General features: G+C 40.6%; 2 protein-coding genes across 2 annotated transcripts; both read left to right on the plus strand.

Annotated features, from left to right (window-relative positions):
* The first annotated feature begins 604 nt into the window (after nt 1-604).
* On the plus strand, nt 605-14,177 carry LOC127673688 (zinc finger protein 431-like). The gene is made up of 3 exons (XM_052169483.1): nt 605-679; nt 13,803-13,926; nt 14,110-14,177. Exons 1-3 carry the CDS (start codon nt 605-607, stop codon nt 14,175-14,177), a joined length of 267 nt encoding a protein of 88 aa, XP_052025443.1.
* Nucleotides 14,178-19,221: 5,044 nt separating this feature from the next.
* On the plus strand, nt 19,222-19,710 carry LOC127673689 (60S ribosomal protein L29-like). The gene has a single exon (XM_052169484.1). It carries the CDS (start codon nt 19,222-19,224, stop codon nt 19,708-19,710), a length of 489 nt encoding a protein of 162 aa, XP_052025444.1.
* Nucleotides 19,711-21,505: the final 1,795 nt, after the last annotated feature.

Raw genomic sequence — 21,505 nt, forward strand, 5'->3', positions numbered from 1 at the left:
AAATCTGAGTAAATTGTATTTACATATTAGTAATAGATAATCCATTGTAGCATGAAGATCACAGGTTCAAAGCCAGCCTGAGTTACATGACAAGATTCAAGGATAATTTTTTTAAAAAAAGAATGTTCAAGCTACTGAAGTGACTGTATTCTTTTTATTGATTGATTGATTGATTGATTGATTGCTTTAAGGTACACATGCTCTGTGTGCATGCACACATGCACGTCACGAGAGTGCATTAGATCCCTTTATAGATGTTTTTGAGCCACAATGTGTTTGCTGAGAATTGAACTGAGGTCCTCTAGAACAGCTCTTAACTGCTGAGCTGTCTTGCCAGCCCTGTGATTGTTTTTTTTTTTAAGTGAAACTGAGAAGTCAGCTCTTTCAGAAGGTATAAGAGTCTCTGCTATTTCAAGTTTAACCAGCCATAAACAGAGCCTTGGACTGAAAGGAACCCCTAAGTCTATATTCTACCTATCTCAATACTCAGACCAACTTATTTTTATTATACCCTTACATTCTCATCAACAGTCTTCAAGGTAAGTTTTCCAGCTCACCTTTGATGGGTAGAGAAAGTAAAGGCTCTGTTGTTAATATTTGTTCCATGGCGGTATATGTAAACAGTGTCTACCTCTCCCCTAAGAGGGACAAGTCTATCAAAGCCCACACTGAAAAACTGGTAAGTTTATTGGGCTTACCCATAAAGCAGTGGGTGAGACGATATGAGCAGCAGTGTAGATGGACAGAAAGTCTGCACCAGCATAAATGGCCATGATGAACTAATGAAACACCTCACCTCCTTTAAGACTTTCCAGACTATGTACTCTAGCCCTTTCCTGAAGTTTCATATAATTAGGGCAATACTGCATACACGTGGTTGGGAAGAGCAGCTAGATACTCAGGTGATAGGCCCTCACCACCCTTCCATCTATGAGGAAGAGTTAGCAGTCAATAAATCCAGCTGTGGTGATCTTTTGTAAACATGCACAGCTCAACTCATGAGGATGGTGGAAATGACCAAGCCAGCTCAGTCAGTCAGCAGGTTCTCCAGCGCTGGAGCAAGGATTGAAAAGAAAAAAATAAGCCGGGCGGTTGTGGCACACAACTGCAATCCCAGCACTTGGGAGGCAGAGGCAGGCGGATATCTGAGTTCAAGGCCAGCCTGGCCTACAAAGTGAATTCCAGGTCAGCCAGAGCTACACAGAGAAACTCTGTCTGGTAAAACCACAGGAAAAAAAAGAAAAGAAAAAAAAGAAAAAGATAATTAGACAATGCTGCAGCATGACCCCAGTCAATTCTGAGACTGAAGGCAGGTTTAATTTTTTTCAATCCGCTTTTATACCATTTTAATTACATGCAAGGAATAAGGGCAATAGTAGTACAAAGAGAAACAAGCAAGACAATAAACACAAATATTCAAGGCAATAAGCAAAGTCCTGAAATTACAGTTGTTTCCAAAGGTGTGTCAAAATGGCCAAAATACCTGAGCCCACTTAATTGACCAAGCCCAAAATCTTTCCAGAAGCCTACTACCTTTGTTTTACCCTAAGATTAAAATTCCTGCCTTAACCTACTTCCCTATTACAGCCTAAAGTTAGATTCTTACCTGAACTTAACTTGCCTGTTCGGACCTAAAGTCAGATTCCTGCCTGGAGCCCTTTTCCTTGTCCTTGGACAATGTCAGACTCCTGCCAAGTGGCACCCCAAAAAAGTTCTGGGGCAGTGTGGCTGGGAGGTAGTTCTATACAACAGGCTCAGAGATATCAAAGAATTAAGTTGCTGAAGGTCACATGCCTAGTAATTGGCAGAGGCTGTCTACTAACTCATGCTCTCTCCCCGTGACATGAAGCCTTCCTGTAAATATAGAAAATAAAACTATAGCCAGTCTAAAGCCCTTCGCATCACAGCATCTTCAACCTCTCAATTGAAAATCACCCACAAATTCATATTCAAACCTTCTAAATCTATACTCTCAAAACTGTCACACTGTACTAGAAATTCACAGTCAGGAGCTGAGTTTGGGCTCAGCCACAGCAGAACAAAATAAATGCATTTGCTTCAGAAACAAGCAGTCTATGATGCCACTGATTTATGTAAGCCATCTGGCAACCTAGTGTTTGGCAAAAAAATAACCTGGGTGATATAATATTCAAGAGAAAATTCAAGATCAAGTCAACTATACACAAATCTTAACATTTCAAATTCTGTTTTTGCATTAGACTGTATTATAGAGAGATAATGTTTTCAGACCAAGTTATCTTGGCTTTTAGCAAAATTCACTAAATTAAGATTTAATATACTTCAGCTTTTAAAAAGGCTTATATGAAAAGCCATCCAATGTGTTGCATAAATCCCTATTAATCATAGGTATCCATTACATTACATTTCTTATAGAAGGAAGCACTTCCTACTAGTTTAATGCCAAAGATTTTTTAAGGAATTGTTTTACCTTCTATTATATGGGTTTTTTTCTTTCTTTCTTTTTCTTTCTTTCTTTCTTTTTCTTTCTTTCTTTCTTTTTTTCTTTTTTTCTTTTTTAAGGGAAACTTTGTTTTTTTGGTTTTGCGTATGTATTTCACCAATCAGGGGAAATGAATTAAATTCATGATCAAACAAAGCAGAAAGTTTAGGAGCAAGCAAATATTAAGAACAGATACCAGACTATAGATTTCTTACCTTACTCTCTTGACTCTTCATAACAGTTCAGCAGGGTGTTTCAAGTCAATTCACATGGCAAAGAAAGCATGCCTACAAAGCTTTCTTTTTCTTTCTTTAATTTTTTTTAATTTTATTCTATTTTCTGAATGTATTTTTTAACCTTTGAGATTATAATTTAATTGCATTTCTTCATTGCCTTCCCTCCTTCCAGGCTGTCCCATGTAGCTTTCCCCGCTCTACTTCAAATTCATGGTTCTCTTTTTTCACTGATTATTATCAGATGTATTTTATACGCATATATATTCCTAAATGTAACCTGTTCAATTCATACAATGTTACTTATACGTATGTTTTCAGGACTGACAGTTTGACAGGGCACAACTAGTTGGTGTGCTCTTCCCTGGGTAAGACCATTTTTCTTAAGGAATACGTAGCAGGAAACAGTAGAATTCAATTTAGAATACAATTTACCAAATCTACTCATAAGGTACTTTCATCCTATTTCCCTGGGCACACCCATGCCTTCAGCTCCTTGGTTTTGTACTAATGAATAACCACCTTTGTGGGTAACATAAAAATCATATGTAGTTAAAGCAATTCCCCCAAAGAAGAAGGCGACCCAGCAAACTCTATGGTCTAACTAGAATGTGTTCATACAAACATTCTTAATACCCAAGCCTCAACAGAGACTCATCCTCAGACCCATACTAGCTAATGTTCAGTAGTAAGAATCCATACTGTAATTCAGAGAATCTGAGCCACATGGGTCCTTTGGCAGCCATGGGGAAAACATGGCTGGCTTTTCAGTCTCTTTAGACAAAAAAAATCCTTGTCCAGAGTTAGGACCAATAATAAGAAAGAAAGAAAGACGGACTGGTCTACAGAGTGAGTACCAGGACTGCCAGGGCTATACAGAGAAACCCTGTCTCAAAAAAAACTGAACAAAAATAAAATGAAATGAAATGAAATGAAATGAAATGAAATGAAATGAAATGAAATAAAATAAAAAATAAGGAAGGAAGGAAGGAAGGAAGGAAGGAAGGAAGGAAGGAAGGAAGGAAGGAAGACAGCAGGCAATAGTTGTGAGTTCTCTCTTTAGTATGCCAATTCCCTTTAAGAGGTTCCATACAGCAGCTAACCATAACCACTTGGTGAGTACAAAGCCTTTCGCATGAATTATTTTGTATAATCCTGAAAACAGTTCTGAGATAAGCACTATGACTCTGTAATAGAAGGTTCTATTTTGTTTTCTGTTGCTGTGATAAAATCTGACTTGAGAAGGAAAGGGCATAGTTAAACTTACAGGTTACACATCCTGATCATAGAAACTGAAGGAAATCTTTTTGTTTCCCCTGCCTTGTTCATCCCCTTTCTTATACAGCCCACACTCAACTGACCAGGGATAGCAACACCCACAGTGGGATGGGCCTGGCAGCTCCACCAATCAGCAATTAGGAAAATACCCCGTGAATATACCCACAGACCAAAGTAAAGGAGATAATTCCTCCATTGAGGTTCTCTCTTCCCAGATAATTCTAGTTTGTGACACAAAAACTAACCAGCACAAGAGTGGGAAACCCATAAGCAGAACTCAAACCCAACCATCTGGCTCTAGCCCTAACTCAACTTACAGTCCTCTCTGTGAGCCTCAGTATAAAACAACTTTTAAAAATTATGCTTATTTAGCAACTATACCCACGTGCCATCTGTGTTTTATTTTTTGCTAATACTGTAGGTCATTTTTATGGTTGGTGATTGTACTGAGAGACACCCCCCCAACTCAATGTTTTTAGACCTCTAAGCAACTAGGCCATCATAGAGTAACTTGTTTTTCTGCTTTCAGCTTGAGAAAGATAGCCCACCCTGTTCCAATGTTTAACTTTACAATTCCCCAAGGACGTTTGCTCTAGATAATCTCTAACCTTCCTTACTTCCTCATTCTGTACTCCCCCATTCCATGCATGTTTTGTCCTCCACCCCGCCTTGTGAATTGTGTCCTCCAACCCTTGTCTAGTGATTTTTTCCCTTTAAATATCCCTGATTTCAGTTGCACAGGGTCCTCAGTCCTCTACCCCTGCGTAGTGTATGGCTGTGGAACCCAGAATTCTGGAATAAAGAAATCCTCATGCTATTGCATCGAGACTGTTTCTCGCGAGTGATTTGGGTGTCGCCTTCCGGGGCATGGGGTGCTGGGGCACCCTCAGTTTTGGGGGGGTCTTACAGTACAGAGCCATATTGGGGAGTCATGCCACTTGGTAGGAACTCCACTTTGATCAAGGTGAACTTCCTCTCCTAGACTTTGTTGAGCAGGGATTCCTGTGCTATTCAGGAACCTGCTCTACCTAGGGTGGAGCGCTCAGAGTGAAGGTGAAGTTCATTGTTCCTCCAGGTCTATGAATTCCTGAATTAAGCAGGTGACCCACCCAGCTGCCTGAGCAGTGGAGCCAAGAACTGCCAGATGACTTCCCTGGCACTCAGCCCGGAGCCTGGAGGGAGAGTCTTGCCCAGACTGTTAAATGGTCTGACCTCGATTAAAGTTGTGGCCTTGATCAGTAAACTATCGTCCTCGCCTCCTTCTTTTCGCCATTTCCCCAATCCATCCCTCAGTTTCTGTTTCAGGAACCCAGTTCGCAGTAGCTGCAGGCAGCTACAGGATGCAGCAGGTGATTAATATGAGAGGGCCCGCCCAGTTCATGGTAGGATGCTGGTCTTGGGTGGTACAGGAAAGCAGGCTGAGCAAGCAAAGGGAAGAAGCAGGTGAGCAGCACGTGTCCATGGCCTCTGCATCAGGTCCTGACTCCAGGTTCCTGCCCTAACTTCTTTCAATGATGGACTGTGATGTGAAAATTTAAGTGAAGAAAACCTTTCCTCCCACAGTTGCTTTTGGTTAGTGTTTTATCAAAGCAACAGAAACCCTAACAAAGAAAACCACAGTTCCTTAAATGGTGAATCACAAGCAAATATGGGTTGGGTGAATAAAGAAGATAGAAGTGATAAAAATTGGTACTGTAATAGAATTTTAATATTTAACAACAAAATTACAAAATTTTGTCTTTATGCTTTAATAATTTGTATTTTAAAATTTTTCTATGATGTCTCCTCATGCACTGAAACACAGCTGAATCTTTTATTGGTTAGGGTTAGGCTTGGAGCTAGGGACAGGGGAAGGATTACAGGATTAGGATATAGACTAGGATTAGGGTTAGGGTTAGGGTTAACGTTAGGGTTATGATGTTTCCTCGTATGCAGAATGGTTAGGGTTAGGGGATAGGGGCTAAGGGGCTATGGATTAAGGTTAGGGTAACTCAGATTTAGGGTTAGGGTAACTCAAGGTTAGTGTTAGGGTTGGAGATCATGTTAGGTTCCATTTTCAGGTGAGCCAAGCACACCAAAAAGAAATGAAACATTGAACTTCATGGTGACAGTGTATGTAATCTTTTCCTGAGGTCCATATAACTTGTAGGAGGCTCATAATCCCCATTTCTATTCTACCTTAGTGTTCACCCATGGACTGACTAACATTTTCATGAAGTCCAATCTGAAGTCTATAAGAGATTGTCCCACTTCGATGGAACATACCTACGTCATACTTCCACTAATATATCTTAAATGCTTTTATTCTTAAGTTTCTTTGTAGGTAAAAAAAAAAAACCAATTATGATCCTGTTATTATATAAGAAAGTAAACTTTGTATTAATCTAATCTGTTTTACTAGGTCATGGTCCCTGATATTTAGTGCCAGAATTAACTTTTATGGTTTAAATGTGAAATATCCTCCAGCGTTCATGTGCTTGAACACTGGATCCCAAGCTGGCAATGTTATCATGGAGTTGAGCAGCTTTTAGGAAATGGAGCATCCTCTGAGGAATGGATTGCTGTCAAGTACTCAAGGTTTAAATCTGTTGTAAGTTTCTATTTGATCTCTGATTCCTGACCTCAAACCAATCTTCAAGTGAGAATCCCATCACTGTTCCCAAATATCTCCTACCATAATGGAGTATTTCCCTGGAACTATCAGCTAGATTATAACTTTCATTCCTTATTTCACATGTTATCAGTTGTAGCTGTCCAGCAGCCAAGGACAAACTGAGCTAACCTTAAAGGGGGGCTGGAAATGAAAAAGGGGGTGCAGGGGCAGGGAGTGAGAGAGATGAATGAAACCAAGACAAGGTTCTAATCAAGGTTCCAAGTTTAATATTTAGCACTGAGTTTATATAGGGCAAGCCCACAAACACCACCCATTGTTTCAACTGGATTATGTTGCAAAGCAAGGTCAGCGGGCAATCTATTCTAAGTTCCTGCAGGAAGTTGCACGTGCAACCAAGGCAGGTGACGCCACCAATGTCAATAAGGTTCACTGTGGCAAGTGCTCAAGGCTGGGGAGGCCACAATCAGTTGCTGTCAGAGGACTGCAACTCAACCAACATTCTCCTGTTCTTTTGTAGAACAGAAGTGTATTTTTTATATCATTTATGTAATCACCCAAGTCAATGCCAAGTACTGACTTATACCCAACTATTTAGGTATGTGGTTTCTATGGAAGTATAGTTACAGACTGTTGTGAGCTATCATGTAAATGCTAGGAATGAAACTGGTTCAAACAGAGCTTGTAACAAGTGAATGATCTCTGGCCCTGCCAACCCACTTTCAACAAAATAAAATAGAATATCATACACAAGAAGTCTGGGATTCTGGGACCAGCTCTGAAGAAAGCTGCAGGCAGGTAGTGGGATTGACCTAAAAGAAGCTATGTGTGGTGCTGCAGCTGACCCAGCTGGAAGAGTAGGCACACCGAAGTCCTTTGGAGTTGAGACAATTCCATCATAATCTCAAGTAGCTGAACAAGAAGCTACAAGAGTTGCTGATTTCCCTGTTGGATTTTGGTCTTGCTTCGGTCTGTCCATTCTTTGCTATGCTATGATTCTTTATGGAATAGATATTGTTTATTCTGTGGCATTGAATGTTGCAAACATAACAGTATCACTTAAGGATATGGTAGTGTAGTAGGATCAAAAGTATTTTTAACTAAGAATGGAAGAAAGATGTGATGGTTAAATGAGAAAGGCTCCCGTAGAGTCGTATGTTTGAATACTTATTTTCAGTTGGTGGAACTGTTTGTGAAAGAGCATGCATATGGCCATTTTGAAAGAAGTGTGTTACATGGGTGCACTTTGAGGCTTTAAAAGTTTCTGACCAGCCCCATTGTTCTTGCTACCTCTTGTGTGAGGTTCAAATGTGAGCTCCAGCTCTTCCTGCCGCCATGCATTCATGCTGCCACCACTGACTCTAACCCGTTGAAACTGTAAGCTCAATTTGACACTTTCAATTATAATTTGTCTGCCCCATGGTGTGTTTTATGACAGCAATAGAAATGTTCTGTTGAAGATCAGAACACAGAAAATCTCCCCTTACAACTGTAGGGGAGTTTCTCTAACTTTAGCTCTAGAGCAGTTAACATCAGTCCCATGTCTTTGAGGCTAGAAGTGATTTCAAGATTAACAAGTCTAAACTTCCATGAAGAAGCAACCCTGTTGAGAACATTCTCCTTTACTTCCAATCAAACCAATATCAAATAAGTTCCCAGATCCTTCTTCTATAGAAGAGAAGACTGTCATGTTAAGAATGATGGTCCAAAGGCACAGGATTAAATAAATACTATTATTTATTACAGATTCAATGTGTATTATTCATTATAGTATGGTTAGTGAATCAAGGTCAGCAAGGGTTCTAAATGAGGCCCTGTCTCAAACAAAAAAACAAATCAAAATTATATTTGTTAAGAGCCAGCTGACTCCATTTTTTGCTTTTTTGAGACAGGTTTTCTCTGTGTATCCCTTACTCTGTAGAGGCAGGCTTGAACTCAGAAATCTGCCTGCCTTTGCCTCCCAAGTGCTGGAATTAAAGGGGTGTGCCACCACTACCTGGATCCTTTTCTTAATTAAACCTAATGTTAAAATTTTATTAATTTCTATATTGTTCCCTATGGTATTTTCTTTAATCATGTCCCAAGTTAAAGGTCAACTTGTCGTTTAGTTCTTCCTCTATAATCTTAAGATGGACACAGTATATTCTTTCCATCGTTCACGGTATGTTCTGAGAACTGGCTGGTAGTTAACTAAATTACTGAGAAATATTCCACTTTGTAATCATTTGCTATGAACCTCAGCTTTGAGCTTGAATATAAAAAGGCTTTCCTGCTTTTATTTTATTTTTAAAATGTATTTATTTATTCACTTTACATCCCAATACCAGCCTGCCCTCTCCTTCCAGTACACACACACACACACACACACACTCACATACACACACACACAAACACACACACACACACATACTCAAACACACACACACTCACACACACACACGTACTCAAACACACACACACTCACACACACATGTACTCAAACACACACACATACACACACACATACACACACTCATACACACACTCACACACACACATACTCAAACACACATACACACATACACAAAGACCCTCTCCCATTCCTCCCCTCTCCTTTGAGAAGGGGGAGCCCCTCTCTGGGCATCACCCCACCACTACCCCCCAAGGCTGGCTAAGACCTTGTAGCATAAGGTGAACTTTCCAGAGGCATTTCTGTCCATAAATTTTTATAATTTACATGTATTTCTGCATGATTCTGGGTTAAGAATACCCTTAAATATCTCTGCTTTTACATTGTGACCATGTTCAGAAGAAGATTTAACTTAGTATGCTTAGGAGTAAGCAAATCTGTGTGTGAATGTATCCAGACTCCATAGGTAAAATCTCAGTGTTTCATTTGTTGAAGAAAATTGTTGCTTTAACATCCATTTGGAGTTAATTTTGTGGAGATTGTAAAAGGCATCTCATGTGTTGGGTAGCAATCCAATATCAAGCTCTGATGTAAAAGACTAGATGCAAAGGATTTACTAGTGCTTAGGAGATGGTGAGACCAAGTAGAATTTATCTGAGAGAGGACTGCCGGTAAAACAACCCAAAGATAAAAATGCTAACCAGGCCTGTTAGAGATTAGATGGCTAGGATATGCGTGTTTGTTCACCAGGTTTGTCCAGAAATATGGCTAGAAACCATAACAAAGGAAACAACCCTGATTTATAACTAGCCACTTGAGCCCATGCCCATGTCAAAGAGCAGTTTGTCTAACAAACTGCTCAGTATAGGATGTTACAGGATCACAATCAACATTAAGGTGTAGTGTACCATAAAGACTCAGTTTTCGGGCTGGAGAGATGGCTCTGTGGGTAAGAACACCGAAGAGTATTGACTGAGCAAGTCTTTCCCTGAGGTCCCATATATGGAGAATGACATAGCTCCTTCTGAAACGCAGAACATGCTTGGCAGAACCAGTAAGAGTCTGGGGTCTGGGAGCTTTCCCTAAGGCCCTGAGGTATAGAGATAAAACAGAGTTCCTTCTCTAAAATCAGGGAGAGCTTGGGAGAGCTTGTAATAATGGTTTGGGACCAGGCCCTTTGGGAAGGCTTGCTTCAGATTCTAAGAACACAACTCTTCCCACCATATGGGGCTGTGCTTAGCAGTCCCAAGGCCACTATGGGCTTGGTCAGTAATGATTTGGAGATACACTGAGTTCCCCTCATGCAGCACTGTTTGATTAGACTTCTCCTGAGTGTGTCCCATTGTATGATGTTTCTGCTAACTTCATAGTTTCTTCATATGTTCCTGCTGACTTCATACAAGTCTCCCGTTTCCTTCCATTTCCCCCGTGTAAGTAGTATACAAGATGGGATTCTTCTTAAGAAGCTTACTGTAGTATAAGACATAGCTTGTGCAAGACTTTCCCATACCAGCTTTTATACTTTCTACCTTCTCCTTTAACCATGCTTTTCATGATCATGTCACACTTAGGACACTGTGACTACCTGCAATTTTAGGGCACTGCTGTACTTAAGAAATAACCGGGAAGCATGGGGGGGGGGTCGGGCCTGGGGGGGCATGGCTCAGCACTTAAGAGCACTGACTGCTCTTCTTGAAGGTCCTGAGTTCAAATCCCAGCAACCCCATGGTGGCTCACAACTATCTGTAATGAGATGTGATGCCCTCTTCAGTGTGTGTCTGAAGACAGCTACAGTGTACTTAGATATAATACAAAAGTAAATCTTAAAAAAGAAAGAAAGAAAGAAATGACATGAGAATATGTTTGCTGTGTAAATTTCCCATGTGTCTAAGTGGCTAGATTTGCAGTCTCCAGTCCATATTTCAAATGTTCAAAACATAACCTGGGGCCTGAACCTAAAAGAGACTTCAGGGTGACAGCATATGTGGAATGCAAAATCCGTCCTTGAGTGGCTCCTCTTTTAGCATTAACCACTGTAGGTGGTCTTTGCTACTTTGTGATTTCTTCTTTTTTCCCCATCATTAATCCCCTCTCTGCCCTCCCCTAACACCAGATAGGAGACAGACAAAGATGGAGGAGAAAGAGATCCTTGCATCTAATTTCTTTCCTTGTACTGGATCCACAGAACAGTCTCTGAGTGGAGGAAGCGAGGATTAAAGATAGAAAAGGCAGAAAGAAGATTCAAAGCCAAAAGTTAGATTTGGGAAGGCTGCTGGTTAATACTGCTGTGGCAGCAACCATCAGGCTCAAGGATATTTTTCATAGCCTTTTTATACCCCACAGCACTGTGGGGAGCAAAGGCACAAGCTAACTGAAACAATTTGCTGAAATATACACAGGAAATCTGTTCTTATCCAGAGGTGCCTCCCTGTTCCTTCCAAGACCAAGGTCTATAGAGCCCTTGCCTTGAGCCTTTCTCTCTCTCTCTCTCTCTCTCTCTCTCTCTCTCTCTCTCTCTCTCTCTCTCTGTGCTTCAGAAAAACAGGGGCAAACTTTTACTCTGCTTTTAGAAACAGGCAAACGTCTCCCAACATTTCCTTTTGTTTTTTTTTTCTCTTTGACTATAGCTACTAACAAACCACAACCGACCTTCCTAGAAGACCCTTCTACCCTGCCTCTCGGGGTTCTTGTCTTTATGTGCCCTCCAAAAAGTTCCCAGAATTCCTGATGTCACACCAACAGAGAAGTCTGTAGCTGGCAAAACCATGCTTCTGCTAGAGCACGAGGCAAATCACTGTCAACGGTTGCAGTCAGTCAGAAGCAGCCGCACATCCCTACACCTGGGATCAAGACGTAAGCACATTCTTACAATACTTCTGGGTTTCTTAAAGAAGACAAAAGTCCGGAATTCTCAAAAATGCCACTACAAACCAGAATTGAATGCAAGCTATTATTAAAGAGATGTTTTTAATTAATCTTTTAATTGCATGTGGAGTGATTTCTCCCTAGGAAGGCATATTGATTCTAGAACAGCTACATCTTGAGCCTTTCAGAAAAAAATGTCTCTGAGACAAGCTATGTTGACTCAGGTCAGCTTTATTCCATCCCCATGCTCCCCAAGGCAATGACCTTGTTTTCCTCTTGATTAAACTGTCTGAATCCTTAAATAAAAAGGGATATATCATAACAGCATTTTAAAATGGCTCATTTGAGTCATGTAATTAACTGTCCATTGCAGCAACAGGGAAAAGATGTGCATGTGGAGCATGGCTTCCACCTTTAGATCAGAACAGGAGGAACAGGTTGCTGTGTGCCCTGCAGGGTGAAACAGAGGAGACAATGGCTAGCTCAGAGACTGTCCTTTAAGGGAGTCATCCGCAGGGATCTCCACTATGAAGAAGGACCTGATTCAGGCAGGTTGGTGATTTTGTTATTTCGCAGCATCTATTAATTCATGGATATGAATGAAAACAAACCAGATTGGTGCATGTCCAATTTGGGGGGTGTGTGTGTGTGGAGGTTGCATTGAGCCAATAAATATTGAATTCCAATTAGGGGTCTGTCCTGAAAGTAGGTGTGTAAAACATGTGGCCTCAAATTTAAGTCCACCTGACTCTGGCTCCAGAGTTCCGGGATTAAATGTGGGCCAACGTGCCTGGCTTTTTGTTTGGTTTATATTATTGGCTAATGGGCCTGTAATGTAGGTTTTGGAACATGTCAAACATGTACTGTTGTGTTAATCTTCATCCACATTGTAAATTTTGAATTTGGCAGAAAGAATATTCTGTTTCTCAGGATGGCATGTATTCATGACATCAATACTGCCTGAGCTTTCTGAGTCATTGAATTGCAGATTCCTAACATTCTTTCTACCTGTTGTGTTAGCTTTGATTTTTTAAATGAATATAAGTAGTTTGCCTGTATGCATGAATATGCTCACAGAGAAACATATATGCCTGGTCCCAATAGTAGTCAGATGATGGCTAATGAATTCTTGAACTTCTAGTAATGAATAGTTGTAAAGCCCCCTTGTAAGTACTTGCAATTGTGCCTAGTTATTTGCAAGACCAGCAAGAGCTCTTCACTGCCGAGCTCTCTCTCCTGTCCTGTCTTGTTCATTTAGGATCAACATGTATATTGCCAACATTTTCATCTGTCCATTTGTAACTGTTTAAAGATGCATCCTCTTTTAGTAAAATCTCGCTGGGTTACAGTTTAAACTGGGGCACTTCAGGATTCTGGAAGATGAATACAGAACTGGAGTGAATGTGTAATTCTTTGTAGGAACTTCAGTAAAAACCTCTGAGTTCTTTCTATCTTTCTCGTTTGATTGATTTTTTTTTTTTTACAGGGAAGACAGGGTCTTAATATAAACCTCTGGCTGTCCTGGATAGGCCAGGCTAGCATCTAACACCTGCCTCTGCCTCCTGAATGCTGGGATTAAAGGCATGAACCAATTCACTCAGTTTGCTTATCATTTTTTATAGTTAGTAATTGTTTATACAGTTTCTCTGTGTGTTCAGTACTGTTTCTCTCTCTCTCTCTCTCTCTCTTTCTCTCTCTCTCTCTCTCTCTCTCTCTCTCTCTGTGTGTGTGTGTGTGTGTGTGTGTGTGTTAATTAGCATTTCCCTTGCGAGGCTATATCCTATTCAAAGAGCAAAGAAGTGACAGAGGTGAACCTTATTATTCAGTTTCCTTCTAAGATGACTTGGCAATTACATTAGAACTTCTGGGTCAAGAAATAAGCGGGAAAAGCACCAGAATTATACAAATATATTGTGAAGTTGGTATGATGATGGTTTCTGTATACACGTGCATGGGATATTTTAGGATGCAGTGACCTATGATGATGTGTGTGTGAACTTCACTCGAGAAGAAAGGACTTTGCTGGATCCTTCACAGAAGAGTCTCTACAAAGATGTCATGCTGGAGACATACAAGAACCTCACTGCTATAAGGTGAGGGTGAATTTTCTTTCTCTTTTTAAAATAAGAGAACAATTGTTTCTTTGTTACTGATATTTTTCTGTAATTTCAAGTGAGAATGAGGAAGAATGAGGTGAATAAATCAAGTTCACTGAAAATAATAACTTAAATTTTGCCTAATTTCCAATAATATACATTCTGGTACTATATTTTAGGCTACAATTGGGAAGACCATAATATTGAAGAACATTGTGAAAGTTCTAGAAGACATGGAAGGTAATTTTCATGTGCAAGTTGATATGAATATGCCTCTGAAGAAATGTTAATGTGTCCTGGAAGTTTTAAAGAAAAGCAACAATGTACAAAAAAAAAAAGCACTTCTTTAAGTGTATTGATGATTATTAAATTCTCACAAATCCATGTTCCTCAGTGTCAGGTGTCTGATTTGTGTTTGCAAGGCATTCTCTAAGAAGGCAAGGAAACAATGCCTTAACAGATATTACCATTTGAATCATAGCTACACTGCAGCTACTCTGTAGAACTGCCAAACTATTTAGTCTCACACCACTCACATATGTGTGTGTGTTGAATAAGTAATAAGCATTTCTTGCTAATACCCAAATATTCCATAGTAAAGCTGGCAAATGAATAGAACTTGAAAATATCATTCTGGGTGAGGTATCTCAGTTCCCAAAGGACATGCATAGTATGTTCTCACTTATAAGTGGATATCAGCCTTAGAATACAGGCACTATGCCATTCTTCACATACACAAAGAAGCTAAACAAAAGGAAGGCGCAATCAAGGAATCTTGAATAAAATAGTCATAAAAGGCAGGTAGGGCGAGGGTCTTGGGAGCAGGGGATGGGGAGGGGAATGGGAGATTAAGGATTAGGTGTGGGGATGGAAGGGAGATATGGCTAGATGGACATGAAAATTAATAGAAATCTGCTACTGACAAGGGTGACAAGGTGGGGTCCATCTCCAGGATGAGCCAGAAACCTGGGATAATGGAGACCCAAGAATCAATAATGGCCTCTGCTGTCACTCACTACATGGGGATATGAAACCTGAAGAGGCTACATTCTTTATCCAGACAGGAACCTCAGTTGAGGAAAAAAGACACCAACCCTCCCACAACATTTTCAACCCAAATTTTATCCTGCCTCCAATAATGCAGGCACAGGGGAGGGAGCAGAAACTGAGAGAATAACCAACCAAAAACCAACCGGCCCAACTTGAGACCCATCCCATGGGCAAGCACCATTACCTAACACTATTATGCTTGCAGACAGGATCATGTTGTCCTCTGAGAGGCTCCACACAGCAGCTGACTCAGACAGATAGAGACACCTACAACCAAACAGTGGATGCAGCTGGGGGATTACTGTTATGGAAGAATAGGAGGAAGGATTGCAGGCCCTGAAGGGGATAGCAACTCCACAAGAAAGCCACCATAGTTAACTAACCTGGACATGTAAGGCTTTCAGAGTCTGGACCACCAACCAAAGAACATACATGGGATGTACCTCAGCCTCCCTACACATATGAAACAGCTTGGTCTTCATGTGGGTCCTGATCAACTGCAGCTGGGGCCATCCCAAAAGCTGATGCCTGTGTGTGGGATATATTTTTCTAGCTGGGCTGCCTCGCCTGGCCTCAGGGGGTGCCTACCACATTACAGTGCTCATAGCACATTGTGTTAGTAACATGAATAATCCTTGCAGAAACATTGTCTGACATGTAGTTCATACAGCTACACGTTCTGCTGTTTTTAAAGGAGGTAATTTTAAAACAAGCTATAGAAACAAAGAAAAAGCTATAAGTGAGAGAAAGGAAGGAGATCAAAAGAAAAAGAAAGAAGAAAGAAACAAAAAGAAACAAAAATGAAACAAGAGAGGCCAATAGGAAAATTAGTAGGGAGGAATAATAAAAAATAAAGTCTATGAAGTAGATAAGGCAGCAGATAAGTAGGAAAGAAGCTTAAAGAGAAAGGATGTAAAAAGGGAAGTATAGATATACAAATATCCAGAAGCTTGTAATTATTTAATGAGGCATGTGTATACACACATACATACACACACACACATATATATATATATGTATATATATGTATATATATGTATATGTATATACGTATATATATGTGTATATATATACATATATATATATATATATATGCACGTAACATCAACTAAAAAGAAAATATGTCATGCATATGTAAGAAAGGAAGCACAGGTAGTTTTGTCAGCAGAAAAGAGAAGGTATTCACTGTAATTATTATATAATCTCACAAAACTCAAGCTATAATACTGGATAAAGGATTGTTCTCTTCCCTTGGAAGATGATTTCTCTCACTCTCAGCATTTCTCAGTTTCCTCTAATACTTTTAGGGTGAGGCACCCTGGTGTATCACTCATACACTTTGGCAAATGTATTGTTGGCTTTTTTGGCTCGTCTTAAGCTGTCATACTGGTCAAAAAAATTTTTTTTCAGATTCTAGTAGTCAAAGAGGGTTAAAGGTGGTGTTGCAATGTCATAAAAGAGAGAAGAAAATGACATAATCATATATTGATCTCAAAAAGTAAAGGCAAACATTAACATTGAATGGGAAAACTATGTGACTCCATGTGACTATGTGGTCCAGAATCACAGGCCTGAAAAACTCAGGACATGTTGAATCTTCAAAAAATGCAACAAGGGTGGTTTGGAAAGTAAAATGAACTAAGGACATTGATGGGGCCTGTGTGAAATTTGGATCTCTGTCTTTCCATGGAAGACATGGAATAGAGCCATGGAATATTTCCCTTTGCCTAAGCCCCATATGTAGACTCCTAGGCCACTGTTTTCTATCCCTGATAAAAACTGCCACACAGGACCTGAATGTCTCTATTTTCTGTGTCTACTTAGTCAAAAACTGTAGAGCACTGTATGCCTTGGGAAACTGCATTGGCCACAAGGGACACTTGATTTTAAATAATTCTTGACTACCAAGATATAATGAGCTTTTATTCTATCCAGTTGAAACAAGACACCCCCCCCCCTCAGTTGAGGCCCTGGTAAGAATTCACTGTGTGTATTAGTAAGAAAATGTTCAATAGTGGTAATATTTTATCTTAAACCAAGCTATTTTTAAACTATGTCATGCCTCATTTATCTGCCTGTCATAAGGACCACTATCTTAGGCAATTATAGTCATAAGTTGTCTTCCAGTACAAGTCAGTAAAATGGCCTTGGGGTTAAAGGTTGCATGATTCTCATTACCAATGAACCAGCAGACCATCTAATGGGAATGACACCACCTTAGTGCTCAGAGACCATTGGTACAGAAGGTTGAATGGCCCTCTAATTTTAGATGAAGACCCAGAAGCCTCAGAAACAAAACCATTGAAACTGGGTCAGGAAGCAAAGCCCAAGGCCTCTCAGTATGCACCAGCCTTATCTTGAGGTAGACAGTGGTACAGGACCCTCACATATCATCTGGACCACAGACTACAGTGAGATTCATGATGTGTATTATTCATTTTTTACAGGTGGTAGAGATGCTGTGGATTCTGCCTTTTAGAGACCATCATAATAATAGATAAGCTGCCACAGCAGGAAAAAAATGAGAAACAAACAAACAAAACTCCCACCTCCTCCTTTTCCATGTCCTAGTATATAAAAATGCCATAAAAATCTTGCTTAACACAGGTAACAGTGGGAAAACACATCCTGTGGTGTAGACCACTCAGGCCTTAATTTTTTCAATCTAGAGTTGAAATTTTTATGACAGTGCACATCTGCTGGCAAAAATCTTTGATCAGCTTGCCCACAGACTGTAGCCAGCACCCTTAGGTACAATTTTCTTGGGGTTTAGTAGCACCTACAGTCCAACTTCTAAGGCTTGGGACATGGCTTCATTTGGAGAATCGAAGTCAACATATTTTTATTTGAATGGTTGTCAAAAAACAAAACAATACTTATCTTGAGATAGGAAAATATACTCAGCATCTCAGCTCCTCCCAGACACCTGATCTTCCTATGTGTTGACCAGATGTGACTTCTTTTCAGGACCAATGAATGTATTTAATTCCATTGACTCATCAGTTGCTGTCTGCATGGTTGCCATCCAATGATCTTTATCTGCACTCATATAAGATTAGAACACTTGAACGAGAGAGATGGCTCAGTGGTTAAGAGCACTGACTGCTCTTACAGAAGTCCCGAGTTCAATTCCCAGCAACCACATGGTGGTTCACAACCATCTGTAATGGGATCCAATGTCCTCTTCTGGTGTGTGTCTGAAGACAGCTACAGTGTACATATCTTTAAAAAAAAAAAAGATTAGAACACTTTACTAACTGAAATAAACATGTATCATCTGTGATTCCTGTAATATAACCTATGCTAACTGGATTCTTGTTTAGGGTTATGTTTGTATGTGCCTTACACCATAGACAAATCTTTGTTCTTCGTTTTAAATACTGGAGGGGCAAGTAGTGTATTTGTTCTACTATATCTAGTACATATATGACACACTTTGCCATGTCTTCTGTTTCTTTTAAGGGTTTGCTTTCTTTCTAGGGGAAAACAACAGAATTTATAAACCAATTTTATGGGCTTTCTGAACTTCATCTCCAAACACGAATTACAATTAGGTCCTATGCTAACCAATCGTCTACCTCTGATCAGGCAGCAGGAAGCACAGGAAAGCCAACTTGAAGTGGAAAGTGGTTGGTTGGCGAAAGGCTTTCTAAAAACTGACTGTCACATTGATCCCGGTGTTCTTGACCAAGCTGGAGAGAAATACCTCCAATCTGAAAATGACTCATGTATTTCAGGATATCTATATGTTTGCTAGGTAAGCCATAAAGGCTATAAAACCTGGGTGAGGGGGGAGTCCTATTTTGCTGGTTATATACAGCATTCTCTCACCACATGTGAGTCTCTGCTTCTGATAAAGCTCACCCTCAGAGTAATCACTGTTTTCTGCTCCTCTCTGCTACATGCCATCCACATTCAAAACCAAAACCCTAATCTGCATAACAAGCTACAGGGCTGGTTCCACAAGCAAGAATTAATATGGGCGTGTAATTCATTTGCAGAACCAGAATCTGCCAAGTAGCTCATCCGCAGACTCAACGTTCAGCTCTCTTAAAGGATTATATTTATAAATGAAAGATTGTGGAAAGAAAGAAAAGAAGAAAGAAAGAAAGAAATCAAATAAAGGAAAATAGTATCAGAAGAGAAAATGCATAGGAAGGATGAAATATAAAGGAAGTGAAAGGAATAGGGAGGAGGGAATAGGGAGGAGGGAATAGGGAGGAAGGAAAGAAGATGCAATGGGGCAAGGACAGCAGGAAGGAAGAGCAGATAACCCAGAAGGTTGTATTTATTTAGTTCGGGTTGTATATGCTTATACATTCACGTTAGTGTATGCAACAACAATTAACAATTCCTGCAAATGGCACAGAAATGGCATCAAGAAACCCTGGTCCAAAAGATACAAATCTCTTAAGGGGGATGACCCCAAGTTCCTGAGGAACATGCGCTTTTCCAAGAAGCACAGTAGGAAAGACCTGAAGAAGATGCAGGCCAACAATGCAAAGGCAGTGAGTGCGCGCGGAGAGGCCGTCAAGGCCCTTGTGAAGCCTAAGGCTGTCAAGCCCAAGATGACAAAGGGCCCCAGCCGCAAACTCAGCCGCCTGGCTTTCATCACTCACCCCAAGCTTGGGAAGTGGATTCGAAGCTACATGGCCAAGGGGCGTAGACTCTGCCAACCAAAGCCCAGAGTTCAAACCAAGGCCACAGCTCTAGCTTGGGCTCCCTAAGGTACCCAGGCCCCTGTGAAGGTCCTATAGAAAAGGCTCCTGCCAGTGTGAAGACAGATGGACTGCTGTAATGCTCCTACCTACACACTATTTGCAGATGACCAGTGTCTTATGCTATTTTTACAAATAAACTTGAAGCAAGATCTGTTTAGAAGGAAGGAAGGAAGGAAGGAAGGAAGGAAGGAAGGAAGGAAGGAAGGAGGGAGGGAGGGAGGGAGGGAGGGAGGGAGGGAAGGAAGGAAGGAAGGAAGGAGGGAAGGAGGGAGAGAGGGAGGGAGGGAGGGAGGGAGGGAAGGAAGGAAGGAAGGAAGGAAGGAGGGAAGGAGGGAGAGAGGGAGGGAGGGAGGGAAGGAAGGAAGGAAGGAAGGAGGGAAGGAGGGAAAGAGGGAGGGAGGGAGGGAAGGAAGGAAGGAAGGAAGGAAGGAAGGAAGGAAGGAAGGAAGGAGGGAAGGAGGGAGGGAGGGAGGGAAGGAAGGAAGGAAGGAAGGAAGGAAGGAAGGAAGGAAGGAGGGAGGGAGGGAGGGAGGGAGGGAAGGAGGGAAGGAAGGAAGGAAGGAAGGAAGGAAGGAAGGAGGGAGGGAGGGAAGGAAGGAAGGAAGAAAGGAAGGAAGAAAGGAAGGAAGAAAGGAAGAAAGGAAGAAAGGAAGGAAGAAAGAAAGAAAGAAAAAAAGAAAGAAAGAAAGAAAGAAAGAAAGAAAGAAAGAAAGAAAGAAAGAAAGAAAGAAAGAAAGAAAGAAAGAAAGAAAGAAAGGTTGCTTTGTATGGTCGAAAGGTAGGATTTTGTATTATTTAAACTAAACTCAGAAGACAGGATAATATTGTGTTGTGAACTGTTCTCTTCCCTTGAAAAGACTATGTCTCCCACTCTCAGGATTCCTGGGTTTCTTACAGATCTCTGTGTAAAGTTGAAGCATCCTGGTGATTCCTCCTACACTTTGGCCCATCTATTGGCATATTTTTCAGCTCATGTTTAGACTGTCACACATGTTAAAATTTTATCAGAATGGATAGAGCTATCAGAAATGAATGAGAAGACTTGGAGACCACAAAGCAAGGGAGAAGTGATATAATCATAACAAACTCTTGAAAAGTAAACAAACAAACAAACAAACAAAAAAAACACCAGGAGAAAAAACACTGCATTCTCAACTACATGGGGAAAGGCCAGAAAGGCAGCACATGTTGTGGTTCCAGGAAACGAGTAATGACTGGATTTGGAGAGCAAATAAACATCTAGAGGCACTGACTGGGGCTCTATGAATTTGGATGCCTCTTTTTTATGCTAAAAATACAGGACAGGAAGAGATCCCAGGAAAGTTCCACTTTTGCCTAAGAACCATACGTAGATGCCCAGGCTGCAACTGTTTTGCTTCATTTGTGGTTTAGACACTAATGAAACTGTAAGACTTTTCTTTTCCTTTTTTTTTTTTAATTCAAGAATTCTAGAACCCCGTATGCCTTTGAAAGTATGATGAACAGCAGGGCTCCATAAATTGTAAATTGCCTTGGACATCCAAGATGAAAGAACCTTTACCTTCTCCAGCAAAGTGCAGACTCCACCTAACTCAAACACCAACAAGAAGGCTAAAGAAAAGCACTGGGTACGTTAGTCAGACAACTCTGCTTTAGAGAAGTATTTCAACTAGAAAGTTTTTATGTAGGATCACTCACTGGGTCCTCTGTGGAACAAACAGAGGGATTCTCGTCGTGTGTGTGTGTGTGTGTGTGTGTGTGTGTGTGTGTTGTGTGTATATGTCACAAGACTCCTGGTTCACAAAACAGTATCTTAGGCAAT

This window comes from Apodemus sylvaticus, chromosome 23, assembly GCF_947179515.1.
Source record: "Apodemus sylvaticus chromosome 23, mApoSyl1.1, whole genome shotgun sequence".
In the NCBI taxonomy this organism is placed as follows: Eukaryota; Metazoa; Chordata; class Mammalia; order Rodentia; family Muridae; genus Apodemus; species Apodemus sylvaticus.